At 37.9% G+C, this 26,596-nt stretch overlaps 4 protein-coding genes across 5 annotated transcripts; 3 read left to right on the plus strand and 1 right to left on the minus strand.

The window, feature by feature from the left end:
* Positions 1–2,365: 2,365 nt before the first annotated feature.
* On the minus strand, positions 2,366–18,715 carry LOC306880526 (SHC SH2 domain-binding protein 1-like). Of its 2 annotated transcripts, XM_079434087.1 has the most exons (13): positions 18,371–18,715; positions 17,939–18,121; positions 17,740–17,855; positions 17,414–17,622; positions 16,448–16,543; positions 15,740–15,970; positions 15,231–15,408; positions 13,446–13,566; positions 10,015–10,146; positions 8,207–8,325; positions 7,908–7,994; positions 7,059–7,200; positions 2,366–3,597 (listed from the first exon to the last, which is right to left on the minus strand). In XM_079434087.1, exons 1-13 carry the CDS (start codon positions 18,564–18,566, stop codon positions 3,266–3,268), a joined length of 2,142 nt encoding a protein of 713 aa, XP_079290213.1. In that variant the 5' UTR covers positions 18,567–18,715; the 3' UTR covers positions 2,366–3,265. The 2 variants fall into 2 exon arrangements, with proteins under 2 accessions (XP_079290213.1, XP_079290214.1); XM_079434088.1 differs by lacking the exon at positions 10,015–10,146 and having other exon boundaries at positions 2,372–3,597; positions 18,371–18,699.
* Positions 18,716–19,027: 312 nt separating this feature from the next.
* On the plus strand, positions 19,028–19,932 carry LOC306880655 (ribonuclease P protein subunit p29-like). Its single transcript, XM_079434337.1, has 3 exons — positions 19,028–19,130; positions 19,241–19,293; positions 19,536–19,932. The coding sequence occupies exons 1-3, from the start codon at positions 19,124–19,126 to the stop codon at positions 19,728–19,730; spliced, it is 255 nt and encodes an 84-aa protein (XP_079290463.1). The 5' UTR covers positions 19,028–19,123; the 3' UTR covers positions 19,731–19,932.
* Positions 19,856–21,296, plus strand: LOC306881403 (ribonuclease P protein subunit p29-like; the record flags this gene model as incomplete). Its single annotated transcript, XM_079435497.1, has 4 exons — positions 19,856–19,932; positions 20,054–20,115; positions 20,263–20,451; positions 21,086–21,296. Coding segments are annotated over 4 exons (441 nt in total), but the record flags the coding sequence as incomplete, so codon positions are not given.
* A 2,263-nt stretch (positions 21,297–23,559) lies between these two features.
* LOC306882721 (pleckstrin homology domain-containing family F member 2-like) lies at positions 23,560–25,208 on the plus strand. Its single transcript, XM_079437564.1, has 2 exons — positions 23,560–23,705; positions 23,912–25,208. The coding sequence occupies exon 2, from the start codon at positions 23,923–23,925 to the stop codon at positions 24,790–24,792; it is 870 nt and encodes a 289-aa protein (XP_079293690.1). The 5' UTR covers positions 23,560–23,705; positions 23,912–23,922; the 3' UTR covers positions 24,793–25,208.
* The last annotated feature ends 1,388 nt before the right edge of the window (positions 25,209–26,596 follow it).

A 26,596-nucleotide genomic window follows, 5' to 3' on the forward strand; every position in this document is an offset into this window, starting at 1 on the left:
CTACGGTGTTATTGCTTTGTCTTGTACTCTGACTCATAATAATGGAGTGAAGTCACTTATCTTGAGTAGCTCCTTTACAGATTTGGCAATAACAGTCTGCTGACTGGACAGTTGAGCCAATATGGAGATTTAAATGAAGTAGTCCATTGAGGACTTAAACCACTCATCCACTTTGGCCAGGAGATAATGGGCCTGCCATCTGTGACAGGTTTTCTCAGAGCTAAAAGCTGATCACAAGCTCAACTACACATTACACGAGGACCTGATGCCCCGCTCGAGTTTTGACTTACTCCGTGTGCTTGCACTACTTCCGACAACAGGACAAATGGATTTGGAACTTTTGTTTTGACCAGTGTAGACAGCCTCAAGTTGTTGAGGCACAAAGCAATGTGATGTAACAACAGTTGCACCCACTGTAGACATATTCTGCATTCAAACATGGCCACTTCTCTATTATAAAGTTGACCAAATTAATAAGTGAAGAGTATTATTTCTGAATGCATAGTATTTATAAAACCTAACAACTAATTCCATTGAAATTGTACCACTAGTACATCAACCAACATTCCTAATGCTGCATTCCAGAAGTCATCGGAGGTGGGAATATGGGAGGTGGGAATTGAAAAGTACCTGTGATAGTTTGGATTTTGTGCACAGCTAGTAATTTTTCTGCTACACAAGTATGAAACAGGGAGATTTTTATCAGTCTTGCAAGAAAGTCACACTCACAGAGTGCTGTTGTTTTAAATAAAATTTTCCAATTATTTATGGCCAAAGTCTATCAAAGTTATATTCAGACAAACACTGGAATTGAGAGAGAAATTATTCAACAGTTGAATAATACGCTAACACTGAATAACTCCCATTCAGCAATACCGTGGGTTATTTTGTCTCTTTTTGCTCCGCCAGAAGAAATGATACCAAATGAAGTTGTAGCAGAAGCAACACAGTGTAGTTGTGTTTAGTTTCTGAACAATGTAATCTGCAGAGTGTCAGAAACCATTAATACGGACTGTCTGGAATATGCTCAAATATAGACAAGCTAAGTGATACAATGGAAAGGTCAGCATTTCAAATTTAAGGACCAGAACTAATCGTTGTATAAAATTATTTATTTCAACTATTTACAATTTGCCTGCTTCTTATAATACTACTACTTAAAAGAGCGAGAATATTAACAAATTACAATTTAAAATCATTGTTAAAGGTCAGGCAAGTAGCCTGCACAAAGGGAGAAAAACCACCTGACAAAACCACTTTATTCCTGACATTATCAGAGCTGTCACTCTTGCATCCTCGTTTCCTTAGAACTCTCTAGCCCCTGGTCAATACATTTGTCCAGTTTGAATAGAGTTCTGCACAGAGGTAATCAGGACGAGACCAACAAACCTTTATTTCTGTCAAAACTTTACAAAACACAGCCTCTCTCACTCCACTAAGGAGTTTTTAAATAACAGTATCCCAGAAAAGTCCAACCTCAAGAGAAGGACGATGCTCCCTGACATTTAATTAACAGACAGCGCTGCTAATTAACAAGACTGTATTCACTGCTATCTTGTATTTAAAGTGTACACGAGCAGCTTGCTTCTCTAGCATTCATATGCAGCATCACAAACTCTAGAAGGTGAAATGCTCATTGTCACAAATTAATGAGCAACTGGTAGATATTGTAGGTCACCTTAGTTTTGAGGTAAAAGACAAAGGAGAAAAACAACGAGAGGGTGGACACACTGAAACTAACTGCACCTTCAGTGGCTTTGACAGCCGCCCTTACCTTTAACAATGGATGCTGCCATTTTTCCCTGGACCGCTCGCTGGTCTGAAGGACACCGCTTCAAAATGGGAGACTTTTTAGAGTCCTCCATGGCTGCAAGCTCTTGCTTTAGTCTGTCCAGACTGTGACACCTCTTTTGAAGATAAAACAATTGGCACAAAAGAAGCCTGTCACTTCTTTTCCCCTCCATTTCTGTTGCATCTAAAATATGCCAGAAGAATCGGGAGGAAAAAAAGAATCAATAATCCCTAGGTCCTTTATGCCCCCTTCAAAAAGAAAGGTGTATGCATTTTTTTTTATCATCGATTCCACTCAAAGACTTTGACCTACACAACAAACACAGACATCTTATGAAACGGAGAAAAACTTACGGGTAATAAACATGAGAATTCTTTCCCATAAGTGTGCTTTAAAAGACAAGGGGCCTTCCCTAAATACACACTTTAGACAACAGTTTAAGGTGACAGTTAATATGCAAGTACCAAGTCTAAAAAAGGACATTTAATTAAAATTCATAGATGAATTTAGTGTAAACCTGAATTTGACATGGTGCTAGAGGAGGGTATAAGGATGGATAACTCTGAAAAGACAAACCATTAACATTCTTTAATTGTTCTTCATCTCATTTCCTCCAATGAATTTGTATTGTTATATTTCACATAAATGCACTTTAAAGATTATGCTTTTTTGTGGTTCATTTTTTTTTTACCCACCTACAATGAAAGCCTCACAGCTGGTTTTGGAGAACAAGTTCAGCTAATGCATCTCAAGCGGCATCTCCTTGAGAAGAACAAAACCATATTTTTTGACAGGGCATGCTGGATTAAATCAAATGGTCTCCATTATAAAGTGGTTTGCCTTTAATTTTCAGAGTATTAATCAAAGTGAATTTAATCAATGAGAATTAAGCTGCTACAAAAGGAACCCCATAGACCAGCAAAACCAGTAACTCTCTTACTCTTCCATGCTTTTTTGTTTAAAGTAAACAACATAAAGCAGATCGTTGCCATTTGGGACAATAAAACAACTTTATTTCTACAAAATATAGAGAGTCAATTAAGGGGAAAAAAATACTACTTTTGCTCTTTGCTTTTTTAGTGACTGAATGCATTTTAGTGCTTATTAGTGACTATAGTAACCATTAAACTAGAATGTGGACAAAATGTGAAAAAAAAAAACTGGTTTGTTCTTAAACATGACATGGTATGAACAATAAAATTCCATGGTGCTGCTCTTCTGTGTTATTATATGCACAAATGTTTCAGTGTTTGAAAACTTCCTGATAAACAAAAACTCAATACAAAAAGGCACAGGATAAAAATAGAAAGTTTAAAAGGCTACAAGTTTTAGCACATTTAACTAATTTTGCCATTTCACTCACACAGTAATTAATGAAAGCTCACAAAGTAAATTTGCAGCAAAATTGAAGAAATACAGAATAAATAATTAAACCGTAAAGTGTGTCTGTGCATGCTTGCCATAGAGAAGCCTTCAGTACAGGAAGGTACCAAAGCTTCCCTTTCCATTGTGCTTGAACTGATTTCCATGAATGGAAATGAACATTTCCTGTGAGAGTAGATTCTCATCAGCCTGCATAGCCCCTAGTGCTTTCATCCGGCTCTTCTGAAGCACATGTTTCTTGGCTGATGTGGCAACCAACTCTTGTTTGATGGCATCATTTCCCTCAGTGAAGTCTGGAGGGCCGGAGTGGCCATGTTTGATGGCTGGGCACTCTTCCTCCACGACAATGGCAGGTACATCATCATCATCTATATCTGCCTCTGATTGTACTCTTGTGTCCCCAAATTCTTTCTCGTTCTCATCTGACAAAACAGAAGAGGCACACAACAGGTTTCAGAATAGATATGGTTTTGAATTTTTTAGAGTTAGCATTTTTAATCTAAAACACCAAACCTTAAAGGAAACAGTAAATCATAACTAGAGAAATCTTGGTGCAAATATAATTGGAATAAACAGAGATTAATCTCAGTTGTGACGCATAAACAATCGTGCAGGTTTGGAATAACATGAGGGAGAGCAAATGACAATTTCAATTTTTGAGTGAATTATTCCTTTAATTCATCACCAGAAAGCAGGAAGCACAGACTGATGTGTCAACAAAGCGCTCTCATTCACCCTTCCATCAGAGAGCAATATAGATGGTTATAGTCAGCCAGAAAATGATAGGGTACAATAAAAGGATGTGTTTGAAACATCTACGACTCCCCCCTAAATGTAGGGCCTCTGCACTCAAACTAAACCCTGCTGTTCCTGGCAAACATAGTCATGTTTATAATGACACAGAACAAATTACACTGTAATACTAGACTGAGAGGCTTAAATTTCCTGAGAGGCTTAAATTTCCTATAACTGCTGACTTTTTTAGACATTTTCTTTCCAATATGTATTATATTTAATTCAAATGGATACATCTGAATCTAAATTTGCACATACAAAATTGGCTAAGGACCAATCCATTGCACCGTCTTTTCATGTAAGCGAGGTTTCAATGCAGAACAGAAAGTCACTACCGACAAAGGCAGACGGGGAGAGGCAGAAACAAAGGAACCAGAGGGAGAAGTAGGGTCTACTTTTATTTTGAAGCTGAGATGCCTTCTGCCGAGCATAATTCAAAAATTAAGCATACTGCATTCAAAACTGCCCTTCATTGATTGTCAAGCGTATTTCCGTTCTTTCCTTTTCTCAAAATGGAGCTGGCTGAGAGAGGGGAAAAAAGCAAATCCTGCTGAAGAAAGGTACCGTCGGGATGGCAGTCATTACAGACAGCCCTTCCAACAGCCCCAGGGGGGCATTTTTAACACAAATTTTATGCAAGCGAATATATTTTCACAGATATTACCACAGGAGAAAGTAGAGCAGTTTTCGCATAGCCAGACTGAGTCCTGAGGGTTCCTTCATAAGCTATATAGACGCATGCAGGCATGCACAGAGCCATTTACAGTAATGGGGAGACTGGTCGTGGCCTATTTAATTTGTGGCAAAGAAGATGAGATGTGTGAAAGCCACAAACATCAAGGTTACACTATTCCCATTACAAGAAACCAAGGACATGCAGAATCAAATTAAATAATAATAATAATGATGATGATAATAATAATTCCCATTATGCATACAACGACAGTTCATAGTGACCAATTCTGTGAAAAATAAATAAATAAATACGCAAGTAATCAATACAATGACTTATATGAGTCATCTCTGAAGCCATACAGTTGATCTGACTTACAAATTGGACTGGTTCTTAGGTTAAACTCACTGACCAATGATCCAGTTGTAGTGATTCTCGGGTTAACAGCTGACTGAGAGCAAGATTATCAGTAAATAATTTTAATGCATTATTTCACCAATTCCGACTTATAATGATAATTGTGTTATGGCCGATAACAGATAAATTTGGGGTTAGTAACAGCACTGCAGGTGCTTTGTGATTTGATGAAAAGCTATTAAGTTTTTTTAATAAAACAATACAAAAACACTTTAATTGTTTACCTACATGTCATATGGCACCTGTGAACCACAAACATGCAAATGTGTAAAAGTATTGAAAAATTAACATAAAATATCAGGAGGTACTTCAAGAAAACATTTTATGTCAAAGGGGTTCAGCTGACAAAAATAAAAAAAAAACTGGGTTTGGGAATCCATGATGTAAAGTATAAAACATATTTATTAATTTACTAATTAATAATTGGATTTTAAATTATTAGTAATATTTGCTGGAGACTTAAAGTATTATTAGTATTTTTAAAGATTAAACATTACATTAATACAAAAAAAATTCTCAAATACCAGCAAATAACAAATATTAACAGTTTATCTTGAATCTCTTAGTGTTGCATCATTCTGGAGCTTGACAAGCTGGTCACTATGAACAGCTGTTAATTCTTTTCCATTATGAAAAAATAAGTAACACTACTTTAGAACCAAAAAAGGAAATTTTTTTTTTCATTTCGGGTGAACAATCCCTATAATGCTTGCAACAATTTTTCTGTTTCTACTAGCGTTTCTACTTCTTCAGGTGTTACTAGGTTCTTCAAGAGAAGCGCCCTTAAAGGGGTCCTATTATGCTCTTTTACAAAGTCTTGATTTTGTTTTGGGGGTGTACTAGATCATGCTCTCATGCTTGGTGGTTCGAAAATCACATTATTTTTCACATAATTTACATTATTACAATACCTTTCTCCCCAGCCTGGCACAAACGGCTCGATTAGTTCAGGGTTTGATCAAGGCCCACCTTCCGAAAAACGAAATGTGTTGGGACTGGTTAGCTGTCCCAGTGCGTTGTGATTGGCAAACAGCTTAGACGGTGTTTCAGTACTGTCCCGCCCCTTGCAGCAAGTTCATCAATCTCGCTATATAAATTCAGACCCCGAGAATATTGAGGATCGCGCAGAACCTTTGCACGTTCGGATATTGCAAGACATATTAAAGCAGTAACGTTATTGTTGTTGTTTTTTGGCTAAATCACGTTTTAGATAGGATGTCAACAACAGCTTAAAAATAACTAAATTTACTATGTCCAGATAAGTTCAACGGTAATATGTATTATGTTTATTCTTTAATTCTAACATTATAACATGAATTGCAGTGAAACAGTTATACAGTTAAATTTATTTATACCATAGTCCCACAGATTTACACTATTCGTGGCAGCAAATATATGCAAATTCATTCTGCTATTCGCTGTTGGAGTGGAAGAGATCGAGGTTTCCCCGGTAACGCTGTACACAAAGCAGAGCTCCACTCACAAACGCTGCTTTAGTAGACATTACATGCAAGATGAAATTAAAATGACATCCAAAATTTTCTGAAGACAGTCGGTTTCCTTCAGAAATACAGTGATATAACACCCGCACCGGGTTTTGATTTTGAAACGTGCAGTGCTCAACCAAGCTTTCTCCCCACCCGCCAACCTTTCAAATTTCTGTAGGTGGGATTTATTTTAATGATATTCTAATGGACTGCTTTGTGATATCACAAACACTGGAAAATAACGCTGTAGTCCAAACGAGCCATTCGTTGTAGCTCTTGAAAAGGGATTTTTTTTTTTTTTAAACGAAATATCTCCATTTGGAGTGGACTTTGAGATTTGTAACTTTGTAGATCTTTTTATGCCCAAACATACACACTACACGCTGACTAAAATTCAAAAAGTGAAAAAGCATAATAGGACCCCTAATGAACTAGCTGGTGTTAATTTGAGAATATGCCCTGCTGATAATGAACTGAGGAGGCAGAAGCAGACAAAAGAAGAAAATGGTACCTGCGGCATTGGGCTCTGCGGGCAGATCCTCCATGGTAGCGTCACCTGGCTTGACCAAGATAACGCCGTAGCCCTGATTGTTGTGGATCATGTTATTCACCATGGTGATTTTAGGCATGGCATCCAACTCGTCTGCAAAATCCTGCCAAAGGGGAAGCAGGGGGTGGTAAACACGCAGCATGCCTACACAAATGAACATGTGCACGCGCACTGTCACATCTCTTTCTGGCCTAAGCAAAGTGAGGAAGAATAAAAGACTGAGGTTGGGAAGGCGCAGCATGTACACAAACGCACAAAGCTTTAGGAAGGTAGATAAAATCCAATTATTCTGCTGGAGTTAATTACAGAAAAATCCTTTTGGGATGCTGCTACCTGTGTGAATCTAATTTGCTCTCAGGTGAAACACTAACACTGACTTGAGCTGAAATATTATGCGATGGCTTTCTCAAGACACACTTTCTCAAATGAAGCCAACTGGCAACATTTTCCACAAAGATTCATGTCTACAACTCCAGGGTGCTCACTGGCTTTTCTAAGATTTCCTCTGAACTGTGTGAGCATACTGACCTCTGGTGACACGGCTTAAAGCTATTACCATCAAAGACGCCCCACGGTGGCCAGTGAAGTCCCACTCCACTAACACACTAAAGGCGCCAACTTCCCTGGAGGTCTTCTAAATGCATTAATCCACTAGATCATTAATACGATACTAAGACAGCGCTAAAGTGCGGCTCTTTTGGGTCAGGTAAGATGCTTGCTGTTGCCTGGGCAACAATTAGCAGTAACCAGGAGCCAGACGGGCTAATCTATAGGGGTTTAGAAGAGCTGAAGCTCATCCATCTTCCTCACCTTAATCAGGATCCCCTCCTTGCAGTGATGTATGCCATTGCCCACTAGACTGCATACGCTCCCAGGGTAGATCTCCACACCGGCACCCTGAAGAGAGCGCACAGCGACTATTAGAACGATAACGGTATTGGTCAGTGAAGAAGAGGCTCTTTAGTAAAATGGCTGTTGGTAAGACCTTTCACATCTCTATTTCATGCTGTAATAACTACTGTAAAGTATTGTAGAGCAATACATTCATTTCATAAGTGAAGAAGTCATTTTATAATTTACGTGAGGTACCGTGTGCTAGTGCAGCTCACCTTGGAGCCGTACAGGTCGCACATGTTCATGCAGAGCTGGGCCGCCGATCGCACAATCACACCTGTGGTCTCACACTGCATCACACAATTTTCCATTTCCAGCTTCCCCTGGCGAACACCTGATGAAAGATAAAGGGTGACAAATCGAAAAGACATTGGAGGACGGTGACTGGACATGCAAGAAGGAAAAGTTTCCAGTCACATATAAAGATATAGAATAGTGCTAGGTTATATTGAGTATAAGCAATATAAAATGAAATAACATTGGTGATATCAGAATGATTTTTCTTTGACTACTGAGTTTCCAAAAGACCAACAATTAGATGTGCCATCCTGAGTTCTGAGTATGAAAACATTAAGGCAGATAGCATCTTTTATTTAATGTTTTATTCATATTTGTGAATCACTTCAAACTGTTTTGAACAACTAGAAATTGATATCTATATAATTGTAGATCAATAAGATTATATAAAAACACCCCTTTCTGGCATTGTTTTTATGATGTTTAAAAATGTTTTATTATAAATCTATGAGGGTAATCTATTGCTGTCCTTTTACTAATAATTGTTATGATGAGAATACACCGTATTGTTTAAAAGTTTTAGGGTTAGTACAACTGTTTTTTAAATTTTTTTGAAAGAAATTTCTTATTGCTCACCGAGGCTGCCTTTATTTGATCAGGAATATTATAGTAAAATATTGTGAAAAGTGAAATATAAAAAAAAAAAAAAAAATTAAAAATGATATTTGAATGTTTTAAAATGTAATATGCTTAAATTTTCAGCAGCCATTACTCGAGACTTTACAGTCACATGATACTTCAGAAATCATCCTAGAAAGCGACTTATAAATGAGGACAATGGAAGCGATCAAAATCAACAAAAGAGCAATGATATGCAAGTGTTATATACAAGTCTCAGTTAGCTTAGTCCACGTAGCAAGGGTTTTCTTAACTACTCGAATTGAGTTAGGCAGGTCATTCCAACAGGAGGGAACATTTGATTTAAAAGTCTGTTAAAGTGATTTTGTGCCTCTTTGGGATGGCACAATAAAGCGACGTTCACTTTGCTGAACGCAAGCTTCTAGAGGGCACATAAGCCTGAAGTAAAGAATTTAGGTAAAGGGGTGCAGAGCCAGTGGTGGTTTTGTTTGCAAACATTAATGCCTTAATTTTATGCGAGCAGCTATTGGTAGCCAGTGATTTGAATTAGTGAATTGATTTAGTTGACATTTCTTAATATTATCAATGTTGTAAATAGTTGTGCTGCTTAATATTTTTGTGAATACCAGGATGCATTTTGAATGAATAGAAAGATCAAAATAAAAGCAAACATAATTAATTTAGGTCAAAATGGTGATTAAATGGTAATTTAAAAAAAAAAGAAATCTGAAATTGTGTCAGACATTTTTTCTTATTTATATTGTCTGGCAATAATACGATGGGGAACATATTGTTTTGGAAGCAAGCAGGACATACAGTGGATAATAAACAAGCCTGTTATTCTGACCAGATCGGAAAACCCACAGGAAGCAAACCTTTAGTGTAGCAGCACACAGGGATACAGATTTAAAGGCTCTCCAGGCTAGGCATGCCAGAACGGCTCACCAATGAAATGACAAGAAAAACATAAGATGGCTCTCCTGTTACTGTGTTGCTGTAGAGGCCAAATAAACGTCTGAGCAAAGAATGCATGTCAGGTCTCCGTTGAACATACTGCTGTCCATTCAACAGCAGCAGTCGCTCAAGACTCTTTGACAAACAGCTGGAAAGGGTGGAAAGAGACAGGACGATTTTCTTTGAAACTCACACAAGATGCCTTCAATGGCGTCGCGCTGTATGAACTTTAGATTCAAAAGTTTGACGTTTGCTCCAGTTGACTCCACAAACGCATCACCCTTGTTACGCTTCTCGATCACCACCTCGTCTGGTAGACCGTATCCTGAGGGAAGACAGGAGGGAAATGGCTCTCGAAAAAGTGCTTTTATGTCCACCCCTTACATTTTTGGCTGACACTTTTTATTCAAAGCAACTTACAAAAAGCACAAAATGTATTTTACAAAATAAAATAGAATAAAATAAGCAAAAACAATCACTGAATGGATGTTTAAGGCTATTTATGCCTATTTTAAATAACACAAAACCCAAAAATAACCTTGTTATAAAATAGGCCGGTGATAGCATAGTTTTGCCAGTAACAAGAACCTGTTAAAATTGCACTCTTTGAATAAAACATTTTCTGAACCTGCATGACAAAAAATGCTGAAGGGAAATTGACAGGCCCTTAACCCTGATGGATCACTGTCATTTACCACTAGGTCTACCATCCAGCAAAGAACATCTCATTATAGAAAAAGCCTCTCCATAAAGGACCTAATTCTCTATGGAAATTAGACTGTCTCTCCGTCTAGACGCATGGTTTCCAAGTAACAATGTGGCTAAATGACCATCAACAGGCGTGCTGAGTTTATAGCAGCCGGCAGACTGATGACTGAGAGGTCAGCTTAGCACCATCTCAGTTTGAGATAGTGGTGGCAGGTCAGTGAGAGCAGTGATTCAAAGCCGCAGAGTTTGACAGCCCGGCTTCATTACACACTGCTCTTTGACAGATGGTCCTGAAGCAGGTTTCTCCCAGAGTTTCTAACAATGCCCAGATGAACTTGAGCACCCTGGTCAGCTCTCACACACTTCTTGCAAATGCCAAAGGCTGAATATAGACCAATAAGGTCACAGCACCATCCTCACTTCTACGTCTGCATGTTACAACAGTGGATTTGCTGGAAGATCTCTCCGTAATTGACAGCAGTGGGACGCTTTGAATTGGAAAAACAGCGAATCACAGACTGCACTCCATAATGCAACACCGTTGCAGGTCTCAATGACTCAATCACTGACTCAAAAAGATGCAAAACTATTTAGAGCTCCTTCAAATAATCTTGGCGATAAAGCCGTAGCCTGAGACAGAGGCATGTGTGACGTTTTTGCAGTGGTCTAATTGAGTTGCTCTTCTCCTGTAGTAGAGCCAGCAGCCGCCTGTACGTTATCTCCTCTTTCAGGGCTTCCCTGACGCTGCAGGAGGAACTGCCAAGCACACAAAACCTCCATATTTAAACAGCGTCCTCCAGGCCTTCTTTCCTCTTCCTCATTTGACTTCATCACTATCTGACTTTGCAGGTCGTCCATTTGCATAAAGAGACTCGACCCTGACCCCGTGCTCTCTCTGCTCGCCTGCCTCCACATTCCTCATGCATTAATTTCCGCCCCCCATCATTGAAAGGTGGTTATTTCGCCATCGAGCTCAATTACCTCGCCAGGCTTTCTAATATCACACGCCGACTGCGGTGTTCGTTTTATACACGTCCAGGGAACCATTTTGACAAACAAGGCCCGGTGCCAGACTATTGACTTTGTGTTATGAAGCATGCATCAAAGCTTTATTAAAGGGAAAAGAATAGTACAAAATACAGGTGATTTCCTCTGTGTTTTAAATGGAGGTAGATATCTGTGATAAAAAAAAAAAAAAAACGTACCTTCCAGATCAATCGGATGATAAAGGTCAATGTCTCTACATCTCTGCAGCTAAGATTGGGCAAACAGACACCACTAATGTTACCAGTTTTGGAGAAAGATACTTTTAAAAATAATGCAATATTGCGTTACTCAATAAAAAGTAACTAATTGCATTACTCTTTATAGAAAGTGATGCATTACGTTTCTTTTTGTCACCTGGCCTGGGCTTGTTTATTTGGTTTTTTTATAAAAAAAAAAAACTAAAGTTATATTTTTGGCAGCTGTAAAGGCCCTTTCACACCAAAGGTGAAATTAATAAGCCTTCGGCTGAAGGAAGTGTCTCTGCACCTCACTTCCAATTTCTCAACACGGGACAGGAGAGGTGTCAGTGAATAAATGGGAAAACAAAGTAACTTGCATTACTTATTTGAAAAAGCAACTCATATTTGCAAATTTAAAAGCAATGCATTACTACTAATTAAACTTTTAAAGGGATAGTTTGTCCAAAATTAAATTTTTCATTGTCACTGTCCTCACACAAGGCAAATCATATGGATTTGTAATATTTGGGACGGGTCATAAGAATTGCTTTTATGACTTTTTTTTTTTAACATTTTGGAGATTCATTTTCATTTTTCAGAGACAAAAGTCATACAGGTCTGGTATAACACAAAATTGAGTAAACAGAATTTTAATTTTAACCCTCCTGCTGAATTAATAAAAAAGGCTGCTCTGTTTGTGTTAGGGGTCAAATGGACACTGCAAAATTAGATGCACAGACACAAAATAAAAGCATTTCTTTGATATTTTTATAGCCACTTTTAGTGACTATTTGCAGATGACTGCAGGTGACTGCAAATGACTACAATTAATACTTAAAGGTGCAGTAGGAGATCTCGGAAAATGCTAACTTTAGCACGATAGCATTAAAAGCGAACGTCCCACCCTTCCTGCAATCGCTGTCCAAAGCCACGTCCCCTAAACATGCATATGCTCAAAAAGCAGGATACAAGACACAACATTAAATTACTACAATAGGCTACATCAACCGTTTCCAATTACAGTCCTCGTGCCCTCCCTGCTCTGCACATTTCATATGTATATCTTATCACGTCCGACGGTTGTTCTGTTCGACCGTAAGTCATAAGTGCCCTGCGAAGTGGACATCACCAGATATTTCACCATGATTCCAGTTCAAAGTGAGCATATATGTTCCATACAAAGGGCAATAAAGTGTACGAGACGTGAATTTAAATTGCATTTATTTACAGAGGTATATTATGACTCACTTCGCACTTCTCTAGTAAGTATCGTCTGTGTGTGAAGATGCTGCGCAGAGCAAATCCGTGAATGAATGATCCGAAGTGAAATAAACTTCAACAGATTTTCCCTGCTCAGGGAGTAGGGAGCAATGAACACTGTGTAGGGACCATGTCAATGGGAACACAGTTCATGCACGTAGCTCTCTTTTAATGAGCTGGTTATCTGATTCAGGTGTGTCAAAACGCTCGGACCGAGTTTTGATTGGACAAACATTTCTTGGTCCTACCCCTTCCACAGAATATATTAATACAGATAAATACATTTAGACCAATTAACTTGATTGCTATCGGGATGTGAAGAGACTTTCATTCAGCGTAACAAAAAATGTTTCTGAAGACAATTACCTGTTGCACCTTTAAATAATAGTAAAATGAATGTGAATGGTCTTTATTGCCATCATGTGATTACCTTCAACCTCGATGGAGTCAACAATACTGATGGAGCTGGTGATGCTGTAAAGGCCAGGGCATACGATGACCACATCCCCCTCATAGCACGCATTGACCGCAAGCACCGGGTCACTGTGAAACTGGGATCAAAACACACACCACATTAGTCCAACTCAAATCATTTTTGTCCTGAAGTAAAACCACCAAAAACTGAATTTCAAATCACAGTGAGTGGAGGAAAAAAAGAAAAACAGTCAAACACACAAAAAAATTTAAGTGAGTGCGTCTCAGTGGGGTTGAGTAGAGGCATCTGATCACACATTTTAACAAGTTCTTGAGAGATAAACTGGCTCACAGAACGAGAGATCAAACACGAGCTAGTGCATGAACATAGTGCTTTAACAAACCTTTACAAATCCTGCATTATAGCACCTGACACATTAGTGATCGGACCGTCCTAACAACTTTCCCCACAAACCGCTCTTTAATCTTACATCCAAACAGAAGATGGAGAAGCGAGCAAGCACACATGAGATTTCACTAGCAAAATTATTCACTGAGTCCTAGTGGTCATAAAATTATACTAGCACGAGTGAAATCGATGTTTTCATTTTTTTCCTGAGAGTTCTGAGGTGGCCAGCGAACTCAGGCAGATATTAACCTTTAGGAGGTAAACCCAGGAAATTAAAAGAGTGATCAGAGGCTGTGGGAGAAAGAGAGCAGGGCATTAATATCAGCAGTTGGGGAGGATTTGCACTCTACCTTCCCTATCTGAAACTACTTTATTTAAACGATCAGACCATCCTCCATCCAGATTCAGCTCCCCGGATAGCAGAAGTGACCTTTTCCATTCTGTCTGATTAATTCAAATACCATATTTCCCACTCAATGTCTTGTCATGGCTTGGAACTAGGCTTTGCTCAGAATGCAGGTAAACGTGGCCCAAATCCTATTATTGTTTGCTCATATGTGACTCAGATCTGTTTTGGGTTTTTTTTTTCATAATGTGAACAGCACAAACTACATGGAATCTTTTATTATTATTATTATTATTATTTCTAACATTTCTAATCTCATTTCTAATTTGGGTCACTTCCATATGTGGTCTTAAATCAGATACAGGTCGGATGTTTTGCAATGTAACCTCAGTCTGAACAGTCATATCAGAATTCATGCAAGATTTCCGTCACTCTAAATCAGCATCACAATTCCATACTGACAGGAGTTGCATAAAATCTCTTATAAACTATTTTATGCAGCAACACTTTACAATAAGGTCTAATTTAATAACACTAGATTAATTTATAAAAAGTAAATGTTTGTTAACAGTGCATTGACTAAAGTTAACATGAAACTTTTGACAATGTATCGGTAAATGTTGAGATTAACATTGATAAACATAAATGAATGCTGCTAATTGTTAGTTCATGTTAACTGATGTATTTAACTAACGTTAATAAATATAACAAATAAATAAAACCGTATAGTAAAATGATTTTTTCAGTGGCCTTTATGTTCTGTATGACAGCATGCTGTATGATGTCTTTATTATTCTTTTGCACATGCAGGTCAGGTCAGGGACCACTTCACACTTAAATCCATTTAAAACACATACACACACACACACGTGTGTGTGAATATAGTTTTCCCTTTCACAGTTAAGATGTCATAAACCCCTTCCAAAATCCCCATTTACAAAGCCAGTACAAGAGAATACAAGACCATTATCCTGAAAAGGCGAGTACAAGGTCTTCTGACCAGCATGCATCTGTGTCATAAAAAAGAGAAGGGGTCATCCACACACCTGCACTTCAAACTCTTCACTTGAATAGTGGGGCATCAGTTTGTCAGTTATCAAGCTTTGAAGCTGTTGAACTGTGGCCGAGGCAGATACCAAATGAACCACTCGGCCGCCAGCGGGACGTGGCCCCTTTGCCCTGCATGACTGCTGACCGGAGTTCACCTTGTAGCCCAGAACATACCTGCAAAGGACACGCAGGTGGAATGGGTGAGCAACCCAAAGAACTAACAGCACACTCTCTCAAACACAGCTGTTCACATTGACACGTCTTCTATCCCATCTGGTATCTGGTAACTAGGAAAGACTGATGATTAATTATGGAGCAGTGCGTATTGATCCTGAGGTTTGGAAAACGTAAATAAGTCAATACTTCAAAAAACGCCTGGTTGCAATATTAATCACATTTATATGTTGCTCTCCTGATTAACTTGGGGTTGAGTAGCAAAGCCATGTTGTGGGTACATATGTACAAACATTTCTCAAATCTCAACACACGCAGCAGTAATAATCACCTGAGCAGCGGGTTTTCAATAATACGCAGCTTGCGTTTAAGTGCTTCCAGCTGCTCATACAGACGCAGTCCTTCCACCATGGATACGTTGTCTTGCTCAGACTCAGAGTCGCTGTCCAGGCCACTTCTCAGGCTGGAAAACTCCTGAAACTTCTCAGAGCAGAGTGCCAGTGTCGAGTGATACTCAGCTACAAGACCAGCTGGAACGCGATCCTCCAAGATATCATAGTACCTGTGGAAAATACGAGGGAGAGATGAATATGGCCATTAGCAGACAGAAAATCCTGTACTTATTAAAGGTGACAATGTGTAATTTCTGCATAATTAGTGGCACCAAAGACAACTGCAATCAAACTTAAAAAAATAAAAGAATAAATGTCACAATGGTTCCATTAGATTCATTTATTTGTCTGACATATAGTCACTGTTGTTTTTGCAAATGTGACTTTAAAATTAGATATCCTATACTTAGATTAAATAGCACATTTCATAATGACTCTGTAAATTATTTGCAAAGTACATTTATTTGCATTAGTCGAAGCAATTTACAGTGTTGTCATATAATGAACTGTTCATTACTGAGTGCACACTGCCACCCGGTGGTCAGAGCTTCTTTACAGTAGCCACAGAGCTGCTGGGTTAACAGATTTATTCAGTGTTATGCGGTCATGCTTCAGGGGGAGAGACAGGACACACAGAGGACACTTACAGCCTAAGACGAGGCTCCACACACCGAACAAAGTAATCAAAGTCATCGTCCTCATCTTCCTCATCCCACTTCCTCCAGATATGCTTATAGAAAAACCTGTGGGGATTAGACAGAAACGAGCAAGAGTGAATGACGGAGAGGGGGAGAAAGACAGTGTGGGGGGGGTGAGAGTGACAGGAAAACCTGCTTAACCGGTCAGCTCAGTATAATAGAGAAACCTCTTCAGAATCACAAACCGGTCCATTCGCATCACTCTTTTGATACTCAAATTATGACACACCGAATTTAATTTCATTATACTCAAACCAAGATATTAATTCCACATTTCAAAATGTATAAATGTACACTAGTTCATGTATTAAGGAATGAAATATGAACAAAAATATATTAAGAAATAAGTAAATTTACTAATTAGTTTACAGCCTATGTAGTTAAAACCTGTGTGGGTATATACATAAAAACATACACTTGATACTTTTATCCGGTAAGGATTCTTTAAATATGTCAAAAGTCACAGTAAATACATTTAGAATGTTATAAACTATTTATATTTTAAATACCAAGTTCAAAAGAATGACATGTCCTTGAAGAAAAAACACTGGGAGAAAAAAAATATCACAGCTTTCACAAAAAATATTAAGTGCTTTTATCTTTGACAATGAGAAATGCTTCCTGAGCTCCAAATAAGCATATTAGAATGATTTGTAAAAGACACTGCAGACTTAAATTGCATATATTTCACAATATGATTTAGGCTAACTTAATTTTTTTGTCAAACTGACCTTTTGACTGTAGTGTATGTGTATATATAAATATATGTATTTCAAATCATTTACAGATTTACATCCTACTATAAATCCTACTATTGTTCATTGTTATTTCATGGTTGTTGGACTACCAACATAAACTGAATAGCACAGCTGCTCAAAAATAGGAAAACAAAATGCCTTTAAAGGGTTAACGAACCTGAGGTGATCGAGGGCCAAAGCAGTCTGATCAAAGTCCCCGGATTCATCATAAACAACCGAGAGCTCGAGAAGAGGCACTTTATGAAGTGTGGCCTCTAGCAGGCTCTTCATGGACTCTTCAGTAAGATCACAGCCTCTGGTCTCACACTCCATTGGCAGCACCAGCTCCACCTTTGCCTTCAGCTCCTTACAATCGACATCAACAACCTACAACAACAACCCTCAGCTTTCTAAACACTCCCTTGTGCAGATGCTTCAATCATAAGCATTAACTTTTCATGTTTTAACTGTAAATACCCAAAAAGCATGCTATAATGAACTTACTTCAACCAGCACATCAAACACATCAGTGTGCCATATGGCTTGCCAATCACATGGCTCCACTATCTTCTCCAGGTACTCAGCCGTGAAGGCTTTGACTTCAGATGCTTTACAGTCACCTGTCAAACAACTCAGGTTTATAAACACACTTATTAACTCATTTACTGTTGTGGGTGTCTGTCAGAAGTGTTTGGATGGTTACCAAGCATGTAATCTTGATATGCTTTGAATCTCTCATAGTACAGAAGATGGTCTGTCTGGAAGGTGTCCGGAAGTTTTCCTGGCCTCTCTGCTCGCTGTAGATGAGTACATGGTCTCTCATCACTATTCAAGTAATGGGTGCCGCTGTCATCATCACCATCTTCTTCTTCTGTCTGAAATAACTCTGAAAACAATATACATCAGCAATGGAAGTTTAATAAAGTGGCCTACAGACTTGCATCCAATTTCCAAACAAAAGTATTTTAGATCAACTGATATTAAATAAATTAATAAACAAACAGCAGTCTCAAAGCCTGACACTGGATACATATTTTTTTATTTAATGGGAGTAACGTTACATGACATAGAAAGTAACTTTATATATGGAAGAGGTCACACAGTTACATTCATATACCGTGTAAACATGACAAACCTTTAGAAACCCGACTGTGGTTTGGTCTGATCTCAGTACAGACGGTCTCTGCCTCTCTTTCTGTCTGTTGGTTGACATTAGGATCATGATTATTTGGTGGGTCTTCGCTGGTCAGTGTGAGGACGATTTCTACGCTGTTTTCTGTCTCGGCGTTTCTCGCCTCCTCCGGCTTTGAACACACAAGCTCCTCAGACATCACTGAAGCGTAAAACGCCGATCTAGCTAAAGTAAACGAGAAATGGATATCAATAAAAAAGTGTTTAGTTAACCAAGTTTTCAACTAACGTTAACTGTCGGCCTCCTCCCTTTACTTGTAACTATTTTCAAACGCTGCCTGGGCGGAGCAAACCGACACTCTCTTAAAGGGACACTGCACACACTTTAAACCCGTTTAAAGTAGCATGAATTGAAATTTATAAATGTATGTTATAGACCTCATTATGAACGTTGTATCATTCATATCGGAATTTAATATTTTTTACCTCATACTTTCTTATCAAAATTGTGCCATAACTGGATGTTATGATGACTTCATAATGGTACATCATACTCAGCATATAGCTAGACATAAATCATCTTCACAGCATTATTTATTCTTATTTTAGACTGTAAATCTATGGTGAGCGATGCCGTGCTCGATTACTCGGGTCTGAATCTGTGGTCAGCTGGTCTGTCCTGTCAGCAGCACGTGTGATTTCACAGCAGCAGTGTGTGGGGTTTTTTTTTTTTTTGGATCCTGTGTGTTTTTGAACTATGGAAAGTAAGTGTGGTGATGATTTTGTACGGTCATTTACCCACTCTTTACCAAAAGACAACAAAATCAACCTCATAATGTTTCTTATACTATTTTAACTTGTTTCACTTTCCCAGGTGTATTGCACTCCCGAATCCCATCAGAGCAATGCAACATTTTGGGAGTTGAGGTGAATCACGTTGATTATCATAAGCATTATTTTCCTCATTCATGCTGTATACTAGTAATTCTGTTAAATCTGTTTATACATAAAGTGTTACTGAGTTTAGCTTTTTATATTGGGGTTCTGCATGGGGGCTCCTTGGATCTGTAAAGATTTGAAATCATGGAACAGTTCACTGATGCAGATGCACTCACATTATATGATGCACAAAAACTTTATAAACTTGTCAATATGTTGCTCTATCACAGTCTCACCAAGGCGCGGCAGCGGATGCATTCACCAAAGCATTCCTAAGGAATAGCCTCTCCCAAATGAAGGATGAAGACATTGAGGAAAGTTTGGTGGGCAAGGCAGTGGTCCTGGAGTATAAAAGACCGAAGAACAAGAAGAAGGGAAAGACAAGAAAGGCCAAGGGACTGATGCCAAAGAAAGAAGACAGCTGAAAATATTCCAGCTCAAACCTGAACATCAAAAGTGTACTCTCCTTCACCCTGTGGTATTGTATTATGTGACTAAAAGTACTGCTTATCGCTAAAATCACTCATGCATCTTTGGTTATGATTGTAGATATGAACTTTTCTTGCCTCTGCATGAGCTATGGAAACAGTACATTGTGGATCTGTGTAATGGATTGAAAGCAGGAAGGTAAGATGTGTGTCATAATTTCCGAAAGGTGCTCTTCAGAATTTCTGGCTTTTTGGGTATAATTTAATTTCCAGTCTTGCTAACGCTCCATGAATGTGCTGCCTGTTTATTTTGAATGCAGCAACCCACAGATGATCCAGCAGAAGCTCTTGAAAGCTGATTTCCACGGTGCTGTCTTAACAGGTACAACGTCATGCACATTTGAAAATGTTGGTGAACAAAGGAACACATTTTTGCTTTAGCAGCGGTATATTCTGATTTGAGTTAATGGTGACATTTTTAGCATGTAGTGGAACCTCATGTTCTCTCTCACATCTCTTTTCCTTGTAGTTGTCAGATCAAAATGCCCCTCGTATGTTGGTCTAACTGGCATCCTGGTACAGGAACTGAAGCATGTCTTCAAAATCATTACAAAAGAGGACAAACTAAAAGGTATATGTGTAAATATACATTCTTTTTTACAGGTTTTACATCATTTCACTACTGAATGTCAGTACTCAAAAATGCCATACCACTTTTGTCCATTAAGCTAAAGTAGGGTGGAGTCCAAAAAAATGAAATATGAGAAATTTGCAATTAACTATAAAGGTTTTACTGTGGCTATATGTACTATGGTAATCAAGTCAAAAACATTATGTAAAACTGTGTTGTTTTATCATTGTCCAGACTAGGGGTTTCACAATATACTGGTATAGGGGACAACCATGATATTTAAAAAAAATTAAGACCGATACCCTGTTAAAAGGACAGTTCACCCAAAAATGTACACATTAATTCCAGTAACTCTCTTGTTGACATATTAAAGACGAATTTGAGCATTATGTATTTATAGACCACAATGATATCATTATCATGAATTTGTTGTTAACCTTGATAATAGTGTAGTAAAAATCTGATCATGACAGCCCTAGTCCAGACCAAAAGTGAGTCCTCTCTGTCACGAAAACACTTCTAACTTCTTCCTCGGTCGTAAGCCACCTTTCAGAACCCTTGTGCCGAATGAACCTGAGAACAAAGTCTTGTCAAAAATATATTGTGTAGAAAGATCTGTTCCTCTATTTTGTTTGATCGCTGATTAACTTTAACCTCTCAGACAGTGCCGCTCATTCATTGTAAAGCATATGTTCTTCATTTATTCCCTTTGAATATTGACATTTCCCCTACTCTCTTGTGTTCAGTGTGTTCAGTGTGGAGACTGGTGATTTCGTAACGCACATCTATGGCAGCAAGTTTGAACTGCGCTCCAGTGAGCGGTCAGCAAAGTAAAATGAACTATTGACTTGTAATGAAACGTTTTAAACATCATGTCAACTTTAACTGTGGACTCATTATGGAGAATTAAGAGAAGACATTTAATCATTATGGATTTTTTTTTTAGCTGCTTCTTATTGTTAGTACACTTTTTATTTATTTTTATTTTTTTTCTTTCTTTTCTTATGCTTTGACCAGGTATGAAACTATATGGGCCATTTAGGAAAATTAGTTGTTTTTGATTGTCCACCAGGGGGAGCCTTTTCGCAGGAGAAGGGAGTAAAAATTAATTTTGACCTCTTTTCTTTTTGTACCCGTCACTTCATTTATATACAAGGTTCCCACAAACTATTTATTTATGGCCATACTATATCGTCAGGGTTAGACAGCACTGCAAATGCTTCAAATAAAAGTGCTTCTTCCTTAAAAATAAATTCTAAACTCTTTTGTTAATGTTAGATGATATGATAGTTGATCCACTCTAAGAATGTTTATATTGTATGATTATTTCCTCATAGTGGGAGGTATTTAACTAGGTTATATAATGTTTATTTTTATACAACTGTAAGTGAAGTACTGTTAGTAGCAGTTTTTTTTTCAGAATTCATTGTTCTTGAACTGGCACCACTTCAGATTTCAGTTAAAAGCATTTCAAGTAAAATTGGTTTTACTTGAGTAAGTTATGTGGTTTTGTTTCACTGAAGTATATGTTGTAATATTTGCCAGCTTACAAAACAAGGAACTTTTTTTTTTCCCCACAGTGAAACTGGGCCTGATATTTAGTCAAGGTTTTTTCCTTGTTAGTTGACTCGTATACGCCTCTTCTAGTAATGCCAGGGAAATCCCTCGTTCCTATACAAGACACAAAACAGGTTTTCAAATTAGATACGTCAGAGTTTGTTTAATGATTATATATTTATTGCTTAGTGCTTTTTTTTTCTGAGAGCGCATAGTACAGATTTTGTGTACAGAGAGTGTTTGAGTTAAAGGAGATTATGACTGCTTGTTATGTACTGAAATAAGACAACTATGGGTGTCATCATTCTTGCAAATTCCCATGAAGTCCATTCATCATTCTGGTGTGCAATGTCTTTTATGAGAAAAGAGGTTCTTACATTAAATGTCTCCTCTGAAATCACTGTGTCAAGTGTGTTGCATTATAAGGATGTCCACTTCCTCTAAATCACTTCTTTTTTTCATAAAACAAACTAATTTTGCACGTAAAGTTTCAGGTTGTGCTGTGCATTAAACATAAGGCCTTGCACATATAGCAACCCTGTTGTTTACAGTCACTTTGCAGAAATTTCTGTTAGGCTGGTTATAGCATCCGACTGGTTTAAGGGTTGAAGATCTGTTGTTGTTTTGACACTATTGCTTAGTAAATCTGATAATGGAGTTCTCTGCTATCTGACCCAATACTGTTTATCAGATAGACAACAAATATAGACTTATTTGTTCACTTCAGCAAACACATTTTTCTCTGTAATGGGAAGTGCGTATGAATAAGCACATTTTTCTTCATCTCATAATTATTTGAATAAGACCCATAAAAATGACTGCACTTATTTACCTCTTTTATTTTACGATAAAAGAATGTAATGGGAAACATCTGGACAGTACTGAGAACAGGAATTTTTAAATGGAAAGAATCGTGCTTGTAGTTGACCACTATGTCACATTTTTGCTTTTCTTGTCTCAGTGTATTGGTTGTGCATTTTATTTTAATATTTAATGTGCGTTTTATTCATTTTACTAACATAAAGGCAACATATTTTAAACTTTTGTAAAGTTTTTCATCTAATATTTATCTATTTTCATTTCAGCTTTAAAATCAATTAATCAACCTGATCTGTGAAATAGACAGGTGTGCAAAAAATACAGCACTTATTATAAGTGTTACATTCAATTTGACGAACAAGAGGTCTAAATAATGTCTTGGCAGCATATATTACACTGTAAAAAGAATTGTTTCAAAAAGCTGTTGAATAATTTGTTACCCTGCTGACTTACATTTTTTAGTTTAGTCAACTTGAAATTTGAAGTTACTCAATGTTAATTTAAGGGACAACTGGAATATTTTAGTTGACTAAACTAAACATTTTAAGGCAGCGGGGGTAACAAATTATTTTAAGTTGAAACAACAACTTTTTTTATTGCAGTGTACCTCTATAAAGGACTGTAGTGACATGACATCGGGTCAAAACATTTTATTTTGTATCTGTTTTGAATATGTATTTTAGTTTATGCCAGTCAAGCACAAGGAAGGTTACACCTCGAAAATAGTAGAGACGGCAGAGCAGATCTGGAATTTCCCCTTTTCAAACAGGAAAGACAAGCTGACGACGCTATAAAAGGGCTGTCTCGAACAACCTGCCTAGAGAAAGACGAGATTTGTAGTGCTGAACACAGAGGAATATTTTTATAACAATTTTTTTATTGGAACTTGAAGGACAAAAGAACTGCAAACAGATACAGCGTCTGTTTACCCAACGATAATTCACTGCTTTTTCCACACCAATCAGGTATTGTTGAATTAATATTTAAGATGTTTAAACATTTATTTTGTGTGTGTGTGTGTTGTATAATTTTGTTAATTAGAGTAATCAGGGGTGAAAGTCCTTTGAAAGTACTTCTAAGAACGAATAACTAAACCTACATGTTTGATAAATTCATCCAATGGTTACAAGTCCATTAAAATCAATTTGACCATTGTTTTTACATTTTACAGGCAGTACCAAAATGGCAGAACAACTGACCTTTAACATTCAGAACCTTGAGCGAATGCAGGCAGTGGAGAGCACCTTCGGCCGGACAGGAAAGATGCTTCTCAAACCAGGGCGTATTCTGGTGGGAGAGGGCTGCTTGTCGAAGCTCTGCAGGCGTGGACCCAAACCCAAAGCATTCTTCCTCTTCAATGACATTTTGGTCTACGGTAGCATCATGGTGTCCGGTCGCTGGAACAGTAAGCAGAATATCATTCCTTTGGAGGATGTGCAGCAGGAAGATCTGGAAGACGGAATGGCCATGCCCAACCAATGGCTCATCCGCACGCCACGCAAGTCTTTCTACGTGTCGGCGGCCTCGCCTGAGGAAAAGAACGGGTGGATGGGACACATTGAGCAGTACAAGGCCCTCCTAGTGCAAGCTAAGGGCCTCCCCGCTGACATTGCTGCAGAGAACTTCGCTGCCACCTGGATCCCTGACATGGCATCAGCCATCTGTATGCGCTGCTCAAAGCAATTCAGTGTTGCCAATCGGAGGCACCACTGCCGGAGATGCGGTTATATAGTATGTGGAGCTTGCTCAAAGAGCCGGACCTTGATACCGAACATCTCCTCCAGACCGGTGAGAATTTGCCGGGCCTGTGTGAGCAGCGTTCAAGAGGGAAAAGAACAAGGAAAGCAGAGAGCTAAGGGAAAGCACTGGAAGAACAACTCTGTAGAGGACACGTCATCGCTTCCTGAGTATGAGACGTCCAGTGATGACGAGTCCAGTGAGCAGGGATACCAGGTGCCCACCAAGTGGTTCAAGAGCCTGGAGGATGAGGATTACTCCCCATACTGCTACATAAAGCCTGAGCACAGGAATCCTCCTGTCAGTGGACTCTGAACTTGACAGATGTGATGAAGTACTATTATGAACTATGTTGAACCTCTCCCAAGAACAGAAGCACAGAGACAGAGATAAATAACAGTATTTTGCACTAAAGTATATGAGTCACTTCTATGACTTCTGATTTGCACATCTGTATGTGTATGTTATTTGTATTTATATGTCTAACTTGTATTTTAATATTTGTATTTATATATCTAACTTGTATTTTAATATTTGTATTTATATATCTAACTTTATTGTATAACAAATGTTTATAGTTTAGTATTAAGGGATCAATGTGACTTTTTTGCAATCAGTACAGTAAATAAGCATTATCATAAAATACTTTGTATTAAACACACACACCATATTTTGTGAGTGTACATGTTTATTTATAAACCAAAGAAATAATTAAAATATTCATAAATGCTAATAGTGTGGATTTTATTCAATTTAATATCTTCAACAGAAGTATTCTCACTTCTAACTGCAGGCCTGGAGTTTAATTTATCAAAGTTATCAAAGTAGACAGTATTACCCAAGATTGCAATAAACATACAAACATTACATCCTTTGTTAGGGCATAATCAGTATTTTAGTCCAGGTTTTCAATAACTTTAACACCTTTAGAAATATATTTATTGGGAAAATTTGTGACGTGTTCAATACTTCAATAAAGTATTGAATACGTCACCATTTTTCCCAATAAATATATTTCTGAAGGTGCTGTTGATATGAAATTTTCATCATAAACAAGACAAATACATTTCAGTAGCCATTCCATTTTACTACACATAACTTAATTTCCGAATTTATTTAATACTTTGTACAAAAGCCTTTGTTGGTAATGACAGCTTCAATACGCCTCCTTTATGGAGAAACTAGTGCATGCATTGCTCAGGTATGATTTTGGCCCATTGTTCCACAGAGTCTTCAAATCTTGAAGGTTCTGTGGGCCTCTTCTATGAACTCTGATCTTTAGTTCTTATTTTCTATTGGATTCAAGTCAGGTGATTGGCTGGGCCATTCTTGCAGCTTTATTTTCTATTTATGAAACCAATTGAGTATTTTTGGCTGTATTTGGGATCATTGTCTTGCTGAAATGTCCACCCTTGTTTCATCTTCATCATCCTGGTACTGTAAGTGTTGGGACTAATATATATATATATATATATATATATATATATATATATATATATATGACGTATTACAAATTGCTTGAACATTTTTTCTTTTTGAAAATTCAGTTCTTAACAAGAGAAGGGAATATTGTGCACTTCAAAAGGAGTTGAAATATAACAAATGACCGACTAAATCATACTTACAAGTGGAAAACTCTTAAGTCGATATGAAACATGGTGGAAAAACTTATTAATATTAATTATTATTAATTATTAATAGCTTATAATTGTCACGGATAGTGGTTGTAGAAAACAAATCAAAAGATCAGTAGAACGAAGTAGCATCAACACGTATATCCTTTAATGAACATTAAACAGAGACAAAGATAAAGGGAGAACTGAGGACTTATAAAGGAACGGAAACAAAGGAGCAAACAAGATGATTAATACAAAACAGGTGACTAGAATAAACGATGATTAACTAAACTAGAACAGGAAAAACCAAATGTGGACAAACAGGAACTGAACAGAAACCAACACGTGGCACGTGACCGATATCGCCCCCCCCCCCCCCCCCCCCCCCCCTCCCGGAAGGTGCGTCTCGCACCGTAACAGTGATATCGGGGAGGGAGGGGCGGGCGGGCGCCCTGTAGGCTGGAGCAGGGCCAGGACAGGGAGGAGACAAGGGAAGCCTCCAG

The sequence above is a fragment of the Barbus barbus genome (assembly GCF_936440315.1).
Source record: "Barbus barbus genome assembly, chromosome: 2".
NCBI classification, from domain to species: Eukaryota; Metazoa; Chordata; class Actinopteri; order Cypriniformes; family Cyprinidae; genus Barbus; species Barbus barbus.